The following is a 16,048-nucleotide window of genomic DNA, read 5'->3' as shown; positions in this document are numbered from 1 at the left end:
CTGCCCCAACTATGCTGAGCAGCCAGGCAGGAGCAGCACATGTTACACATCGTGAAGCACAACAGAGGGCTTTAGAAAGGAGATGCTCTGCCTCCCTACACCAAACTCCCAGGGAACTGGATCAGATGACGTCCAGAGGCCTCTTCCAACCTAAATCATTCTACTGTTCTGTGACTTTACAACTCTGTAATCATTGGAGCCCTTCTCCAGTAACTGGTGTGCAAAGGACCTGCATTCTATGGACTGGGCTCCTTACGGTGCCAGGGCACCTAACAAAGACAACTGCTATCTCTCTCTTTAAAGACTGGGAAAATACCATTTACAGAAAAAAATCTGCTGTTTCCAATAGAATGTTTTCAACTGACCACAGCCCATTGCAAACCTGTTTCCAAATCACAGCAAGAATAAAAACGGGTTATGTATTGCTTTCATGGGCACTAGACGTAGATTCTTCAGAGTTGTAAGTCTAAGAGGAAGCTGCTTCATCTGGGTTTTTGCTGGTTGTCTGTTCAATCAAAAGCAGCCATCCCAACCGACATAGTAGAAAAGCTAAGAGGAATCCAGTGGGAATCTTAGTTCTTTCAGTACTGGCATTATATGACTATGCTTCTTCCACTGTGGGAACTTCCTCTGTCCTGCAAGAGAAAATAAAAGATTCAGGAATAAGGAAGGATGAATGGAAATCGTATGTCTTCCTATGTGCTCTGGCACCATAACAAAACCATTCATACATACATGTATCCCAGCTGGGACTAGAACTGCAATTCCTTCCAAAACTTGGAAGGGAAAATGGTCATGGGCAAAATACAGCCCTTGGAGAAGACTCCCACCTGGTAAAATTCTGCATGTATGTGATAAGGGACACTTAACATTTTTTTATTTTAAAAAACCTTCCTTTTTTAAGGGGGAATACACTGTCTAACTTGGAGACTAGCAATTGGATATGAAGCTTTTCACACGTAGGTTGCTGCCTGAAATCTAGTCCCAGTGTAAACTGACAGGATGAGCTGTGAACAATAGCTGTTCGCTGCCCATATAATGCACGTGCAGTTCTCAGGAGTTCCAACAAGCGAGCCATCCCCTTCTACCTGGCCTGGAGGATCACACATTTCTCACCGCTACAGCCACCCATGATATTAAAGCCTATTTCATGTAGCTTTAGGCATCTTACCTGGATGCTTTCCCATATGAACCATCTTAAAAATATCACCAAGATACTATAAAAATTAAATGTCGGAGATCAACAACAGGAGAGTCACACACATGTTAAAAGAAATCAGAAGTAAACCAACACCAGAGAGGGTTGCAGAGGGATACTCAGTACTGCCGCCTACTCTGGAAGTGCTTTCTGCCCAGGAGAACAGCTATTCTAACACCAACACATACACAGAGCCTCTAGGTGGGGACAGGAGTGAGAGAATATAACACGTCACCCGGTGTGGGATGTGATAGGGGACCCACGTTATTTGACTGCTCACTTTGCCCCTGAACACGCTATAGCCATGCAACACATGTCTGAAGGCAGGGAACTCAGCAGCCTCTTCATAACCAAGCTGCGCAGGGCACCCAGTGCTCCTTGCCCTCCGTTTGAAAGACAACAGGCTGCAGAAGGTAACGAACATTCACTCTCACTCCCCAAAACCCACCTCTTCCCTTAGATGGGAAAGCAGAAAGGCAGCTGACTCACCGAGCGTGGCCCTGCGCTGCCTTTGTGCTTCTTGTCCTGACCTGGGATGACTTCTAATGAGCGATAACTGGGGGGTTTATCTTCTGGCCATTCCCGAGACCGGTGCCGCCGCCTGCGGTTTGTCGCTGGGAGACGGACCTGCTCTTCTGAGGAGCTCCATGACCCCCGGCGAGAAGGGGGAGAGTAGCTGTGCCGCCGCTGACCTGAGTTATTGCTTCTCCTGCTGTGGTGCTGGTAGTCTCGCCTCCCTGCAGGCTCCTGTCTGCTGTGGCTGGAGCGCTCCTTGGCCTCCTCTGGATAGAAACTGCAGTTGCTGCTGCTGCTCCTGCCCCTCTCAGCCTGGCGTGGGGGTGACACATCCCGTCTGGAGTGCTGGGGCCTGCCATTGTAGCCGCCTGTCCTCTGCGTCTGACGATGGTCCTCTCGCTGCCTGTCCCAGGGTTCCCGACTGTAGCTGGAATGAGAATCCCCACTGGAAGGCAAGGGCCACCTCCGGTTTTCCCTCCTGTCCTCTGCTGCAGAGTCCCAGGGTCTGGGGGTGCGGGCAGCTCTCTGTGGCCGTGAGGAGTTGCTGCTCCCGTGGATGGAGGAGATGTGATCAGCGAGAGGAGGTGGCATGATCTCGGACCCCAGGGAGGACAGCAAGCTGGGCTGCACAGCCTGCCGCTGGTGGGAGGGTGGCCGGAGCTGTGACATGTTAAGGTTTTGGATTTCAGACTCCAGATAGTCCAAAACACCCTTGTTAGGGGAAAGCTGAGCTTGTGGCTGCACCAGTGGAAGACTGTTCTGCAGAGACACATCTAAGGATAAAAGCACAGGAGAATGCAGCAAGTCAAGCGGAAACAATAAGGAGAGGGCCCTTCTGCACTAATGATCCTGGCTGAGTCCCTCTGAGCCTCTCTTCTCCTGCTCCTCCTCACTGCAAGAGCTGCGCGAGTCTCAAGCACCACAACCAGCACATCCAGACCACACAAGGCAAGGTGTAAAGAGCAGTAACTACTAATTTGCAGCATGATCTGTGTTTTGGGCAGCACAGAAGGTAAGAAATCAAAGTCATCCAGCACACCTGGGAATATAGTTTAGGTATTTAGAGAGAGGAACATTTTTTTCCTACAGCATTGATACCAAATTTTATTTTTAAAAAAAATCTGAGAAAGTTCATAGTGTTTCCTCTTATATCTCATTGAACTGGAAGAAATATGAACCAATACTGCAAAAGAAAAAAAAATTTTGTATATATATGCACACATACACACACACATGTATGTATAGATCTAAGTAGCAAATGGAGAAGTTTCTTCACTAGGAGACTGGTCCAGCTCTGGAAAAGTTACCCAGAGAAGTCATGGAATCTCCATCCTTGCAGGTTTCCAAGACTCGGCTGGACAAAGCCACAGCTAATGTGACTGAGGCTGGTGACAGTCCTGCTTTGAGCAAGAGGTAGGACTAGATGTCTTTAGAGGGCCCTTCTACCCAACATCTCTAAAAACATGACCTGAAACAAACGTAAGGGAAACTTAAGCACAGGAGATTCAAAGACTGTGAAAACACAGGCTACGAAACTGCCTGAGGAACTTACTTGCCCGTTTTCTGCCAGCATGCACATGGATTTCCTTGAGAAGACTCAGTGCATTCTGTCTTAAATCATGGTGGCTCAGTCACCAGATCTTCCTAAGGAAAACTGGTGCCCTGGCTAGGATAAAGGTAACTGTAGAATTAACTAGTGGGCTAAAAAAGGATATACTCAAACATCTTGAATCTAGCATTTAAGATGTTTGCAAGCTCTTTCTTCAAACTGAGTTAAGACTCATCAGACACAGAGTGTGACTGCTGTATAGTGATGACAAGCTAATTTCAGATGAAAAATCTGTTATATTTATTTGAGAAGTCATTATGTTGAATTTCCCTATTTTCCTTGGCCGTTTAAATAGTATTACTGGCAATAAGTTACTTTATTACTTATTTCTCTAGGACTTCAGAGACTCCATCTTCCCTCCTCCATTAAAGTTACAAATAAATACCACTAATACAAGCGATTTGGGGGCAGAACAACTGGCAAATTCTTCCTGGTTCATTAAAGAGTCCTTCATTCTTTGCTGCATGCAGGCTACATCTATTGCACAGAAGGTAGTTTGCCCTTACTCATTTGAAGACTAGACATTTGATAAGAACTCAAACAAATTGCACCTCAGTTGTCATGTCAATTTTGGCTATAAGGAGTTGACCGTGACCAGCACAGCAGAACAAAGAGACACTACCCTCCTCTACCACACGAAGCGAGATAAGCTGGGTATATTTACCCTGCAGTCGCTGGGGTGTAGCACAGATATATCTTAGTTAGCATTAAACTACTTCACCCAGCACTGAGCCTAGCAAGACACTTAAGATGGATAGGCTGTATTTATCCACCCAGGCAAGTCTATAGTACGCTGCAGATGTAGCAGAGCTACACGCTAGGACACGCAGTCACGCTAGGAACATCTTTCTCTCTTTTGTAGTAGAGAGGCTAAAGCCTCACTGCTGAACCTCCCTGAGAAATTACCTGTTTCTCATCCTGATTTCCCTCTGAAATGATGCCCATGGTCTCACCTTGTTGCAGTAGAGGGTTCAGCTGGTAAGAGGAAAGTTGCGAGTTCCTGTCGCCACCTCTGTAGAACATGTTGGGTGACATCCAAGGTGCAAGTGCCTGAGCCTGCTTCATGAACCGATGCCGTTCCAGTGCTGTAAAAGAAGAAGAAAGCTTACAGTAGCTATCCGGAGAGCACAGCTTGCAGACCACATACCATTTTGCTTGATAGACTGTAACCTTTGGATGGGATCAGATACAGGAAATTCACAGAATGAAAAGCTCTCTCCACCCTATGACAGAGGTAAAACAGAGCACAGGAAATTCCACTGCGAAGTTGTACAGCTTCAAAAAGATACCTAAAACAGAAGAAAAGGGTTACTGCCTGACATTCGGCGTCCAGTTCCAGCAACTGGGAACAAATGATTAAGTACACAGCACATAACCAAATGCAAGACTTCTACCTGCCCTGTCATTACGAGTACAGTTGCGGAAAGGTGGGAAATAATGTTTCATACAGCAAGGCGTGCCACGCTGTTTTCTCTCTCTTAAAACTCTTTCAGCTCATCACTGGTCCTTTCCCCTTTTGGCTTTGGTTTAGCTAAATGAGACCTTTTTTTGCCACCTTCCTGTAGGCTCTGTCCAGATCATATTTTCCACACCATACTCCATCATTTCCTCTCTGTTCCACAAATAGGGCACTCAGGGATGCACTGTCCAGCTTCTCCCTTTCTAGTCTTTCAACGACTCTTGTTGTCTCTCTCTGTAATTTACCTCAGCATGACTGCTAAAATGAAATCCCTCAGGACGGTGTGGGCAAACTGGTGAACAAACTAAATTTCCTGTTCTCAACAGCAATGTCCAGTGTGCCAAAAGAGGAAACTCAGTGGAAATTTCTTTCCCTCACTGGTTTTCCACCACTGCTAACTCCAGACCCCTACTCGTGGGGTCAGGCTCCAATTCCAATTCACTTTTTTCAGTGCTTCCATCTCACCTCCTCTACAACAGACAACATCACCATCCCTGTCTTCAAAACCAGTGCTCGTTGCTGCTTCTTTTCTGGGAATACCTAAAAACATCTTACAGAAACGCATTCCTTCTACCACAGACAATCAAAACTTAAGTTTACGAGCAAGTAAATTCTGCAAGCTCCAGACCTTACAAAGCCTGACTCTGCATGATTTGTCTGTCATTACTGGGTGAAGCTTTTCTGCAACAGGGTCTTTGCAAAATTTCTTTTACATGGCTTCTCTGGAGTTTCAGAAGTGGCAGGCTTTTACTGCAGCCTCTTCTCTGGTCAGGCAGGAACAGAACATTCCTGGCTATACAGTTCAGGAGACGGATAGGAACGTAATTGCCTTTGAGACTTTTACCCCTCTGATAAATTTGGCTGAAGTTGGCTGATGAAATTAAAAGCTATTAGAGGGAAAGAGATAGGGGACAGACAGACAGGTTGACTGCATAAGCCTTGGTTCTTTAAGAAACCAGGCTACAGCTAAGCTCCAATTAATTCTGTCCCCTGGGTTCATCTGCAGCAGGCAGCATTTAGACTGCACACTCTTTGGGACTGAGCTCTCCATTTCAGGTAGCACTCCAGTTATTAAACATGTCCTCCTTTAGCTGTTTCACTGAATTTATACAGAGCACTGCTTGCAGCAAAACAGGGACTGACCATGCCTCTCAGCACATCCTTCCCTTTCCCCACAGTTCACGCAGCTCCACTTTGTTCTCCACTCCAAACTCCCTCCCTCTCCCCAGCCTGGCTCCAACCAGAGTGAACGACAAAGCTGGAAACTTCAGGGTTTTAATCCTAATATTCTGATTTTTCTTCAAAGCTGTGTGACCTGAGGTAGCAGCTTTCAAGCATTTTATGTCAAACTTGCTTCGTGCTTTTTTTTTCCCAAGGGACTTTCCTCCAGTTTAGGTTTCAAACTTAGAGGAAGAGAGAAAGAGGAAAATGAAAAAGGATAAAAAGAAGGGAAAGGCCTTATCTCTTCCTCTCCTGTTCCTCCAGTTATCATCTTGAGAATGTCCTAGAACCTGCTGAGTGCACGTCCCTGGGTTTTGACCACAGTCTTTGCCTGAGGAGCGAGAGGCCCAGCAGCTGTGGGCATACCTACTCGTGGTTCCCCTCCTTAGGCTATGAAGGCAGTCACTAGGACCAAAGTCATCCCGTCCCTGTAACTCTCTGATCTCTCCCTACAGCTGAAGAAATGCAGAATTACCCTTGGACTTCCTTCACTACCTTCATCCTCTCTTCCTTCCCCAGATACTTTGCCTTCCAGTTTGAACCGGATACGTACTCTGGTTCCCCATCTGCAAAATGGAAGTAAAGTTACAGATCTCTTTTTAAAGTGAACATATTTATCTGACGGTCAGTTTCACCCTAATTCCAAAACTCATACCTGCTATAAAACTTTGGCAGAATGTCGTGTTGTTCCCTCCCCTTACTCCCTGCTGAGAAAGGTTGTTCTTCACCTTTGACAGACTTTACAGCTGCTAGGCCAATTATCCAATTATAAAAAAAAAAATTCCAACCTAGTCAGACCCAGGTGCAAGGATATCCTATTTTGCACCGATTCATTAGTGGAAGAAGTCCACAGTAGAAAAGGAACGAATAAGAACAGAAGGAGGTCATACGTATATTTACCTTGATCGGCTTTTCTCAAAGCTTTCCATGGGGAATGTAATTGGCTTGCTCCTGGGGTATGTTTAATATTTCTGTACGCCAATTCTGAATTACTCAAACAATGCACTTCTTTTATTACTAGGTTCAAAATCATGTTAGTTAATGACCTGACTTAAATCACCCAGAATTACCTTGCCTCAATGGCATCTATGACTGTTCAGCAGATCTAGGCTACCCTCTAGTGGCCAATAATTGGGAAGAAATCATCCGTACTCGGCTCACACTGTTCACTGCTAAGACTTAGTTGAGGATTTCTGACTTCTCTTCAGCTGTGTGGAAGTGTTATTCCTTAGAACTGTTTTTTAAGATGCCCCCTGTATCCATCTTCTTCTGGTTTTTAAGGCCTCCAGTCCATTTCTTGGAGTCCAAAAATGTAAGTCAGAGGCAGGATGAAGTGAAGAGAAGGTGCGCTAGAGGAGGGGAGCAGGCACGAGGGTCCCTTGCCGAGTGGATAAAGAGGGCGGGCAGCTGAGATGGAAATTAAAGCCGCAGAATCCAGCAGCCAGTCAAGGAGGCTGGACTCATCTGTACCTTCCCTCGTGAGCAGGGAGAGGTTTTGGGAACCCCGCAAGAATCCCTCCTATCTATCCTCAACAGGAGGCAGGAAAGACAACAGCAGCAGTCTGGAGTGTGCCATCATCTCCTACAGCACAGAAAACCAAAAAAAGAACTCACACATATTCTGAATCCCTTTTTTGATGAGAACTAGGAAGCCTGGAGGTGTGAGTCTTTCATCTCTATCACCTCTCTCTCCCCCTTCATGGAAACTAATTTTTCTGCCAAATTTCCATAGCCCCCTCAACACCACGCATTTTACTTGACAGCTTGTAAAGGCCCCAGAAAGTGTTTTGTTTTGTTTTGCTTTTAGCAAATGAGAGGGATGCTCTGTTCACTCTTTGCAAGGGCTAAGCAAATTAAGCTTACATCTATGATGAGCAAGACTGGCAAACAAGTAACAATGGATGAGGAGAAGGCTGAGGTACTCAACAACTTTTTTGCAAAAAAGTTGATTCTAAAGCTCTCACAGTTTGCTAACACCCAAGTTATACCAAATAGTTCTTTTGCAGGTAAAGGGAAACCAGAAACACAGCTCCTTGTTCATAAATCCTCTCCTTGTAGCATCTGGGGAAGAATCTGGGGATTTCAGCGATAAATAAATGTATTTCTTGCATTTTGTTCCTGGCAGATTGTGTAAGCTGCCGGGGGGGCTATTCCACATTGTGTCGCTACTAAGTTTCAGTTACAGGAACACAGAGGTTATATGACGTTACTAGCCAAAATCAAACGCTGGCCTTATTAAGAGAATAGGGTCTGGCTGCAGAATCTTTATTACTGCTGAAAACTATGCACAACAAAGTTTTTCTTGTCCCTCAAAACCTCAGAATGGATTTGCAGGATTGACCACCAAGACAGACCAGCTTTCTCCTTTCTTTCTCCTCGCTTCCTTCCCCAAAGAAAACCAAGCAAAACCTTTTTCTTGTGGAAGAAGGAGCTCTGAAAATAACATGAAGATAGAAAATTCCAGTTTTTACCTAATTACCTCTCAGAGCAACACACTTGAAGGTCAGCCCAGTTTGGAGAGTAGTATGAAGGCATTTGCTTGCCTTCCTCACGTGCGCAGGCATATGAACTACGAGACAGGGAAGAAAAGTCCTGAGCTACTGACACAAGGGAGCTGATCGTGCCCTGGATGACATGAGAGAAGTTGGTAGCAAGGTGTGAGTGAGGATGAACTTCTGAAAGTAGGACCCAGAGGAGCAAGATGGGCTCCGTGTATCCTAGCTCCTCTCCTCTAAGCTCAAATAAGCTGGTCACAGAGGTCACATTGGCCAAAGAAATGTTTCTGTCTATATGGGCACTGAACTGGAGGGAGAAAGTGGAGCTCAGCAAGCTCCCAGTCAAGCTTTTGTCTTGACAGAAGCCATGAATGGATGCACGTTTGCTTGAACCTCACCTTCCTCATTACAGCAGCACCGGGTTGGGCAGCAGACACATGGGATGTGGCAGCAGCAATACTGGGGACAGCACTGGCACCAGCATATTCCAATCAGCAGAAGGAGGAGGAGGCCACCGAGAATGATGAGGAGTACTGTGAGCCAGTCTATGGGAAAAACGGAGCGAGAAAGAGCATCCTGATGTACCTGGGCATAGTAAGTTACTGAGCACCTCTCCACTGCTGGAGACATCTTGGGGTGGGGAGGAAGAGAACAGGAGGAGATATCTGCCACCCAGGCAACAAACTACAGGCACTTACGGAGAACAATCAGCTTAACTTCTTTGTCCGCATCACCTGAGGTATCTCCTGGTGCTTCCACAGTGCAGTAGTACACGCCATGGTCCCACCACATGACCTCACTGATGACAAGGTCTGCCCCTGTGGGAGAGAGTCCGAGAGGTCAGCGGGCTATTTGGGACTGACAGACATTACTTTCAGGCCCCACTCTAAGAGGGCCCTCTCCCTGCAGGTGACATATAGTACTGCATCTCCCCTCTTCCCAAGCGTAGTCATCACCTTCAAACAAGCCCATTTGAGTCCATTGAGAACTCCTGTAAGCAGCATCAACTGCCAGACCCTTTTTTCTTTGTGTTGCTGGAAGGCAACGCTACTTAGAAGCGGGACTAGCTGCAGCTATTGCTCCAGGGACAGCAGGGAGCATATAATGCACCTGGACAACTATGCAGTACTTTTTAGAAGAAAGAACTGTTTTCTAGCCTCTGGGCTCCTTGGCTTACTTTTGCACTCTTCAGCAAAATGCTCAGGCATCCTCAGCTCAGCCTTAGCTTGTAGTGCCTCCAACACCCTCAGGCCAGCTGGGGACAGGGCCCTTCACAACTCTTATTTCATTGCCACCTCTCAGAATATGTAAGCTGCAGATGCAATTAGCCACGTTTATGCTTCCCTTCACTTGGCAGGCCCAGATACCGGATAGTTACTGAGTTCACTCCCTGCCTGGGAGGTCAAGTCACTTACGGTTCTGAATGGTGATCTTTCGTTGCTGGTAGTCGATACCCAGCACAGGCTCCTTCTGCCCATATTTCTGGATGACAATGCGCACCTTTCGCTGGCTGTCATTGCAGTCGTCAGATGGGTCCTGGCCAAGGGCTAAACCAGCCTGGTATGCTACAAACACACAGCAAATAAGATGCCAAAAGTTATTTCAAAGGACCAGTTTCTATCCTCTTGTGAGCAGCAGAGAAACTCTGGAATGCATGTGCACATTTGCTTTGGTTTAGTAATATAAAGAACCAGCAAGGACAAGTTGCTTTGGAGTACTCCAAAGCAAACAGAGGTAGAGCCACAGGAATGGCAGAGATTTTGAGAGCGCAGGAGCTGCAGAGGAGATGCCTCCTGTACTCACAGTGAAAGAACAACAGTAGAAAGTGGTGGTAGGCTGGAGTACAGCTCCCAGTATGAAGACAAACTGCAAGGAAAAAAAGCCATAAAACTCCCAGGAGTACTGGAACTAAAACAAAAGTGTGTTTATTTACCAAACAAACTCTCCAGACATACATGAACCGCTGTAGGGATTGTCTCCCTTTCCCTCCTGTATCCCATTAGATGTTGTGGAGCTCATAAAGACAGAAGAGAATCCATCATCTGGTTCCAGCTAAGGATTACATGTAGGGAGACCCAACAGAATTAATGGAGGGCTAGAGGCAATTTCTGTCCAATACTCTTATGACAGACTCACAATATAAACTGTTTTCCAGGTGTTTGGGAGCTGAGATTTGGGGAGACAACTGATACAGACAGTCAGCATTGTCTGTAAAGGGCTTGCAATGAAGAAAGGAGAGGATAAAGCTTGTCAAAGGCTCCTCCATTGCTGTATCTACAACAGATCATGAAAAGCAGATCCAACCAAGCAAACACCATGACCTTCATGCTTTCTGTCCCTGTTGGGGGCTATTGCCTTGAGCCTGGGCTCAAAGCACTCACGTTATGCTGGGATCAGCAGAGCCAGGGACCCACCTGCTTGTGGACTAGGCTGTAGAGCACGTGGTGACATGCCTACCCAGCCCATCCAGACTGCATAAAGGAGAGTTTGGGCACAAAGACACCAAACAAATCCAGGCTCCCCACTCTGAGCTCTGTCTTAAGTGTGCAGTTAAGCTAAGGTTGGCCAGCTTAAACATACTGCAGGGTTTATAGAGAACAGAACAGAATAGTTGAGTTCAGTTGGAAGGGACCTACAAGGATCATATGGTCCAACTGCCTGATCACTTCAGGGCTGACCAAGTTAAAGCATGTTATTAAAGGCGTTGTCCAAATGCCTCTTAAACACTGACGGGCATGGGGCATTGACTGTCTCTCTAGGAAGCCTGTTCCAGTCTTTAACCACCCTCACAGTAAAGAAATGCTTCCTAATGTCCAGTCCGAACCTCCCCTGGTGCAGCTTTGAACCATTCCCACACGTCCTATCGCTGGATTCCAGGGAGAAGAGCTCAGCACCTCCCTCTCCCCTTCCCCTCCTCAGGAAGCTGCAGAGAGCAATGAGGTTGCCCTCAGCCTCCTTTTCTCCAAACCAGACAAACCTAAAGTCCTCAGCCGCTCCTCCTCATTCCTTCCAGCCCTGTCACCAGCTTTGTTGCCCTCCTCTGGATGCATTCAAGGACCTTCACATCCTTCTTAAATGGTGGGGCCCAGAACTGCACAGAACACAGCACTCAAGGTGAGGCTGCACCAATGCTAAATACAGCGAGATCATCACCTCTTTTGACCAGCTGGTCATACTGTGTTTGATGCACCCCAGGATGCATTTTGCATACCACCTTAAGAACCACCTTAAACACTCCTGAATTAAGGCTGCACACACCAGAATGTCTGCACATGAAGTGCTACCACCACTAGTAAATGTTATTAGAAGTCTTCCTGCCCTCCAAAATGCACGTTTCTTCTACTTCATAAAATCAGTAACACCTGGTCACAGGTATCTAGCTCCAACCATGGAGTCCCCCATGGAATCATGAAGTCCACTTGTTGCAGGGCCCTTGCTTTCAAACATGCTGAAGCATAAGATGGGGCTGCCAAGACTGACATGTGTCAAGCATGGCTGAGCCTCTCTGCCTTCTGAGTAGATGACAAGGGGGACAAATGAGCTGCTTTGGCTGGGATTTCTACAATGTCATATCACAAAGCCTTGACATTGCAAAGGAAATCACCGACATGACGTATTTTTTCTTAGAGCGCAGGGAAATGCCACCACCTGACCTGGTTTGTGGGCAGGAAGAGGTCAAAACCCTGTATTCCCCAGGAAGTCTACCTTCCCCTTCCTTTCCATTTGAAGAGGGATTCCTTGGAGGACAAGCCTGACACTTACAGACTGAGTAGTAGTCAAAGATGGGGTCCTTGCAGAAGGATTTGAAGCGCCAGGTCACCACCACGTCCTGCAGCTGTGCTGAGGTGCTGTAGTCACACTTGAGGATGACAGTGGCAAATAAGGTGGTGTAACGCTCAACATCCTGCACCGTCACCAGGAGGGAGAGGCAACCTGCCAAGGAGAACACAGAAGGCAGTCAGACAGCAGGAACAGACCTCACGTCACAACTTTCGCTCTGCACCAGACCAACAACCGAAGGACATCTCCCTCGGCCTCATCCAGGACGTGCACCTATGGATCTCACCACCCCCTCTGGTGAAGCTGTCCAGAGTTATAAACCCTGGTTAGAACGTGAGTCCCATCTTTCCCTGGCAGAAGGCAGCTTCAGCCAGCTGCATTCATTGGCCTGCCTTCTGGACTGAATTATTTTCTCCAAAGCACCTATTAGTAGCCATTACATAGCACATCGCTCAGTGCTCTCCTTCTGCACGGGGAAAACTGTCCCTCCAAGCTGAGGGATATGATTCGTTGGGCCCAGAAGCACACGGGATGGGATTGCCTTGGCTTGTCATCCTAACCAGAAAAGTCCTGCAGTGCCATCCATTCATATAAAGACCAAATGAATTTTACCAAGGTCTCACTAAGACAGTCATCAGAATGTTATCTAGTGGTGACCAGGATTAAGACAATACAACTTTTGGGCTGTAGCATCATAGTTAAACTTAATCTGTTTATCGCCACTTCAGAACAGTACACATCAACTACCCTTTTTTTCCTTTTTAATGAAGCTATTTTTATCTATGTTTAGAACTCATCCGTAACAATCTCCACAGAATTTTCTATCCAAGCAGCTGCACCCACTGAGGAAAGTTTTACAAAGTTTCTCATAAGCTATGCTTTATTTTAGCCACACTCCAGAGACATCTCTATCTTATTTAAACTTTGATAATACAGTAAGTTGTGCTTGTCATTAACAATAGCGAAGTTATCACCAGTTGCCTTCGATAAGGCAATACAAACAGTGCAGAACGAGCGTGGGATGCCCTGTCTGGATATACCGCGGAGAACAGGGGTTGCAGGGCTGTGCTAGTTGCTTCTTAACTGGGGAGCACAACAGCAAGAAAGGAGGGAAGGAAAGGGGGAGGCTTGGAAGGTACCAACTGAAAGGGTCACCGTCAACCAGCACTCGATTTTTATCGCATATTCAAAGACTTTCCCTCTACTCCATGTTTTCAGGATGAGAGCAAGGGAACAAGGGACTATGTAGTAACATCTGGATCACAGCTGCAAGCATCATTCTTTCAGCGTCCTCTTAGGCTGCACCTCCACAGTATGTTCCAGGCAAATAGGAGCTCACCCAGTTTCCACCAGGTGGAAAACATGCCGCAGAGGTGCAACGCTGCCTCAACAAGTACTTCTGCAGTAGGATATTGTCAATGCAGTACTTGCTCAGTTGCTGGCTTGAGACAGACTCCTGGTCAGCCAACTCAAAGCACAAGCAGAGCGAACTCATTTGCCTTACAAATGACACACAAACGCAGAGGACCAGGGTATACTCTGTCTCCAAGGCTTTTCTGAAAAATAAAATATACACACATGCACTTAAAGGTAGAAATACCAGCAGCTGTGCAAACTGCTAGCAAAACCAAGGATCTCTAATTTTTACAATACTGTATGCAAGGCAAAGTCCTCAGTACAAGAAGGACATGGACCTGATGGAGAGGGTCCAGAGGAGGGCCACAAAAATGATCAGAGGGATGGAGCACCTCTGCTATGAGGAAAGGCTGAAAGAGCTGGGGTTGTTCAGCCTGGAGAAGAGGAGGCTGCGGGGAGACCTTATTGCGGCCTTTCAGTACTTAAAGGGGGCTTATAAGAAAGATGGGGACAGACTTTTTAGCAGGGCCAACAGCTATAGGACAAGGGGCAATGGTTTTAAACTAAAAGAGGGTAGATTCAGACTTGATATAAGGAAGAAATTTTTTACAATGAGGGTGGTGAAACACTGGAAGGGGTTGCCCAGAGAGGGGGTAGATGCCCCATCCTTGGAAACATCCAAGGCCAGGCTGGATGGGGCTCTGAGCAACCTGATCTGGTTGTAGATGTCCCTGCCCATTGCAGGGGGGATGGACCAGATGGCCTTCAAAGGTCCCTTCCATCCCAGAGCGTTCAATGATTGTATGATTCTAAGTCAAGACTGGTGACAGATAGTTACAGTGGCTCTTATCTAACTACATTGTAGTTCAATAGATTTTGTTTCAGCTTTCATTGTGAAATAGCTGACCCACAGGATCTTACTGCAGGAAATCACATGAACCCAATCCAAAATCCAAACTCTCAAGACTGGCAAAACCTTGATCTCATTGGCGATCAGATGAATTCCCGTATGAATTCTGATCTGTTGAGGCTCATGGAAACAGAACAGATTTTCCATGGGTTTCCTAGAGCAGCATCTCTCAGGCAAGAATACTCAAAATCACTACGTGCTTTCCACTTACAGAAACCAAAGCTCTTTAGGAAAGGCGTCCTTTCTCATTACCTCTGTTCTGCAAAAGTCAAGAGTTGAAAGATAAGTTCCTTATTTTTTTAAAAGAGGTTAAAAACCTACTGTTCCCACCAGAGGACAGTCGGATGTCTCTGCACGTCTGATGTTTCATAGCAACCACCTCCAAAAAACTGAAAAGTTGTGAAATTAAGGCCGGTTCCTAAACTTGGACTGCATTACTCCACTGCATGCTGCTATCCTTCTTATCCCGGTTGGAAGGAACAAATCTGGACACTAGCAGCCTATTAAGTTACCGCTACCTCAGGCCTATGGCTTCGCACTGATGACGCTAACCTTCAGAGCCAGCGAAGCCAAGTTTTAGCTAGAACATCACGCAGGAACATAGCTGTCAAGCAAGACAATCAATAAGCATACCTCTAGATTCTTTTGCCTCTTTTACTGGTTTTCTGCGAAAAACTGAACTTTGGTATTTAAAGCTAAACCATCAGCAAAGACCCAGGCATCCAAGAAGCAAAATGATCCTTTTATTTCCTGCAGGAGATCAGAAGCTGTCGGGCAACCTGCAAAGCTTGGCAGAAGGGACTCTGCTTGCTGAAGGCCGCCTGCGGACACGGAGACGAGCTCCCGCTCTCCACACCAGCGCGTATCTGGCAGGTAGGGAAGCACCGCAGCCACACCAGAGCCCCAAAGAGGCTGGGGCTGCTGAGCTCGCAGCAAGGGCTGGGGTGGGCGCTTGTGACAAGCCAAAGGAGAACCCCTCCGTGGCTGCACCCTGTGCTGGGGTCCAAACCAAGCCGGCCGCACCGGAGCGACACCGGAGGCTGCCGGGAAGCAGGCGGCCACTTCCTCCTAGGCGAGGAGCTGGCCGCACCTCTGGGGGGACCAAACTCCTCTCCGCCCGGCGGGGAGGGTCACCGAGGGGGGAACAACGCTCGCCCGGGCCAGGCCACCCCTTCCCCTCGCCGCGGGGCCGCCGCTCCCCGCCCCCCGCGCCGCGTTAACCCCGGGCCAAAGCCGAAGGCGCCTGCCAGGCCCCGGCCCGCCGTGCCCCAGCGCTGTCCCGGGGCGGGGAGAGGCCCCGGGCGGGGGGCCGGGACCCCCCGGCGCCGCCCCACTCACCGGCCGGCAGCCAGGCCAGCAGCAGCGCCCGCCGGCAGCGGCCGCGCAGGGCCATGGCGCTGCCTCCTCCGCCCGCCCGCGGCCGTCGCGCCGGGCCACCCCGCCGCGCCCAGGGGCCCTCCCCTTCCGTGGCACCTGTCCCGGGGCCGGGCGCTGCCGCCGGCGG

The 16,048-nt window shown here is 47.8% G+C and overlaps 2 protein-coding genes across 2 annotated transcripts in view; one reads left to right on the top strand and one right to left on the bottom strand.

Moving 5' to 3' along the window:
- Positions 1-593: 593 nt before the first annotated feature.
- On the bottom strand, positions 594-15,937 carry ILDR1 (immunoglobulin like domain containing receptor 1; the record flags this gene model as incomplete). The annotated part of the gene is made up of 8 exons (XM_082303829.1): positions 594-635; positions 1,688-2,487; positions 4,277-4,408; positions 8,897-9,043; positions 9,197-9,316; positions 9,914-10,063; positions 12,261-12,431; positions 15,883-15,937. The coding sequence occupies 8 exons, from the start codon at positions 15,935-15,937 to the stop codon at positions 594-596; spliced, it is 1,617 nt and encodes a 538-aa protein (XP_082159955.1).
- The window catches only part of CFAP44 (cilia and flagella associated protein 44), a gene marked incomplete at both ends in the record, with an annotated part of 51,571 nt that continues 51,458 nt past the window's right edge, over positions 15,936-16,048 (top strand). Inside the window, one exon of the mRNA XM_082336648.1 lies at positions 15,936-15,966. Within this exon, the coding sequence (XP_082192774.1) occupies positions 15,936-15,966 (31 nt within the window). The remainder of the gene's footprint in view (positions 15,967-16,048) is intronic.

The sequence above is a fragment of the Platalea leucorodia genome (assembly GCF_965183815.1).
Source record: "Platalea leucorodia genome assembly, chromosome: 2".
In the NCBI taxonomy this organism is placed as follows: domain Eukaryota; kingdom Metazoa; phylum Chordata; class Aves; order Pelecaniformes; family Threskiornithidae; genus Platalea; species Platalea leucorodia.
Note: the sequence above shows the minus strand (reverse complement) of the source record. Positions and strands in the feature narration are given on the sequence as shown.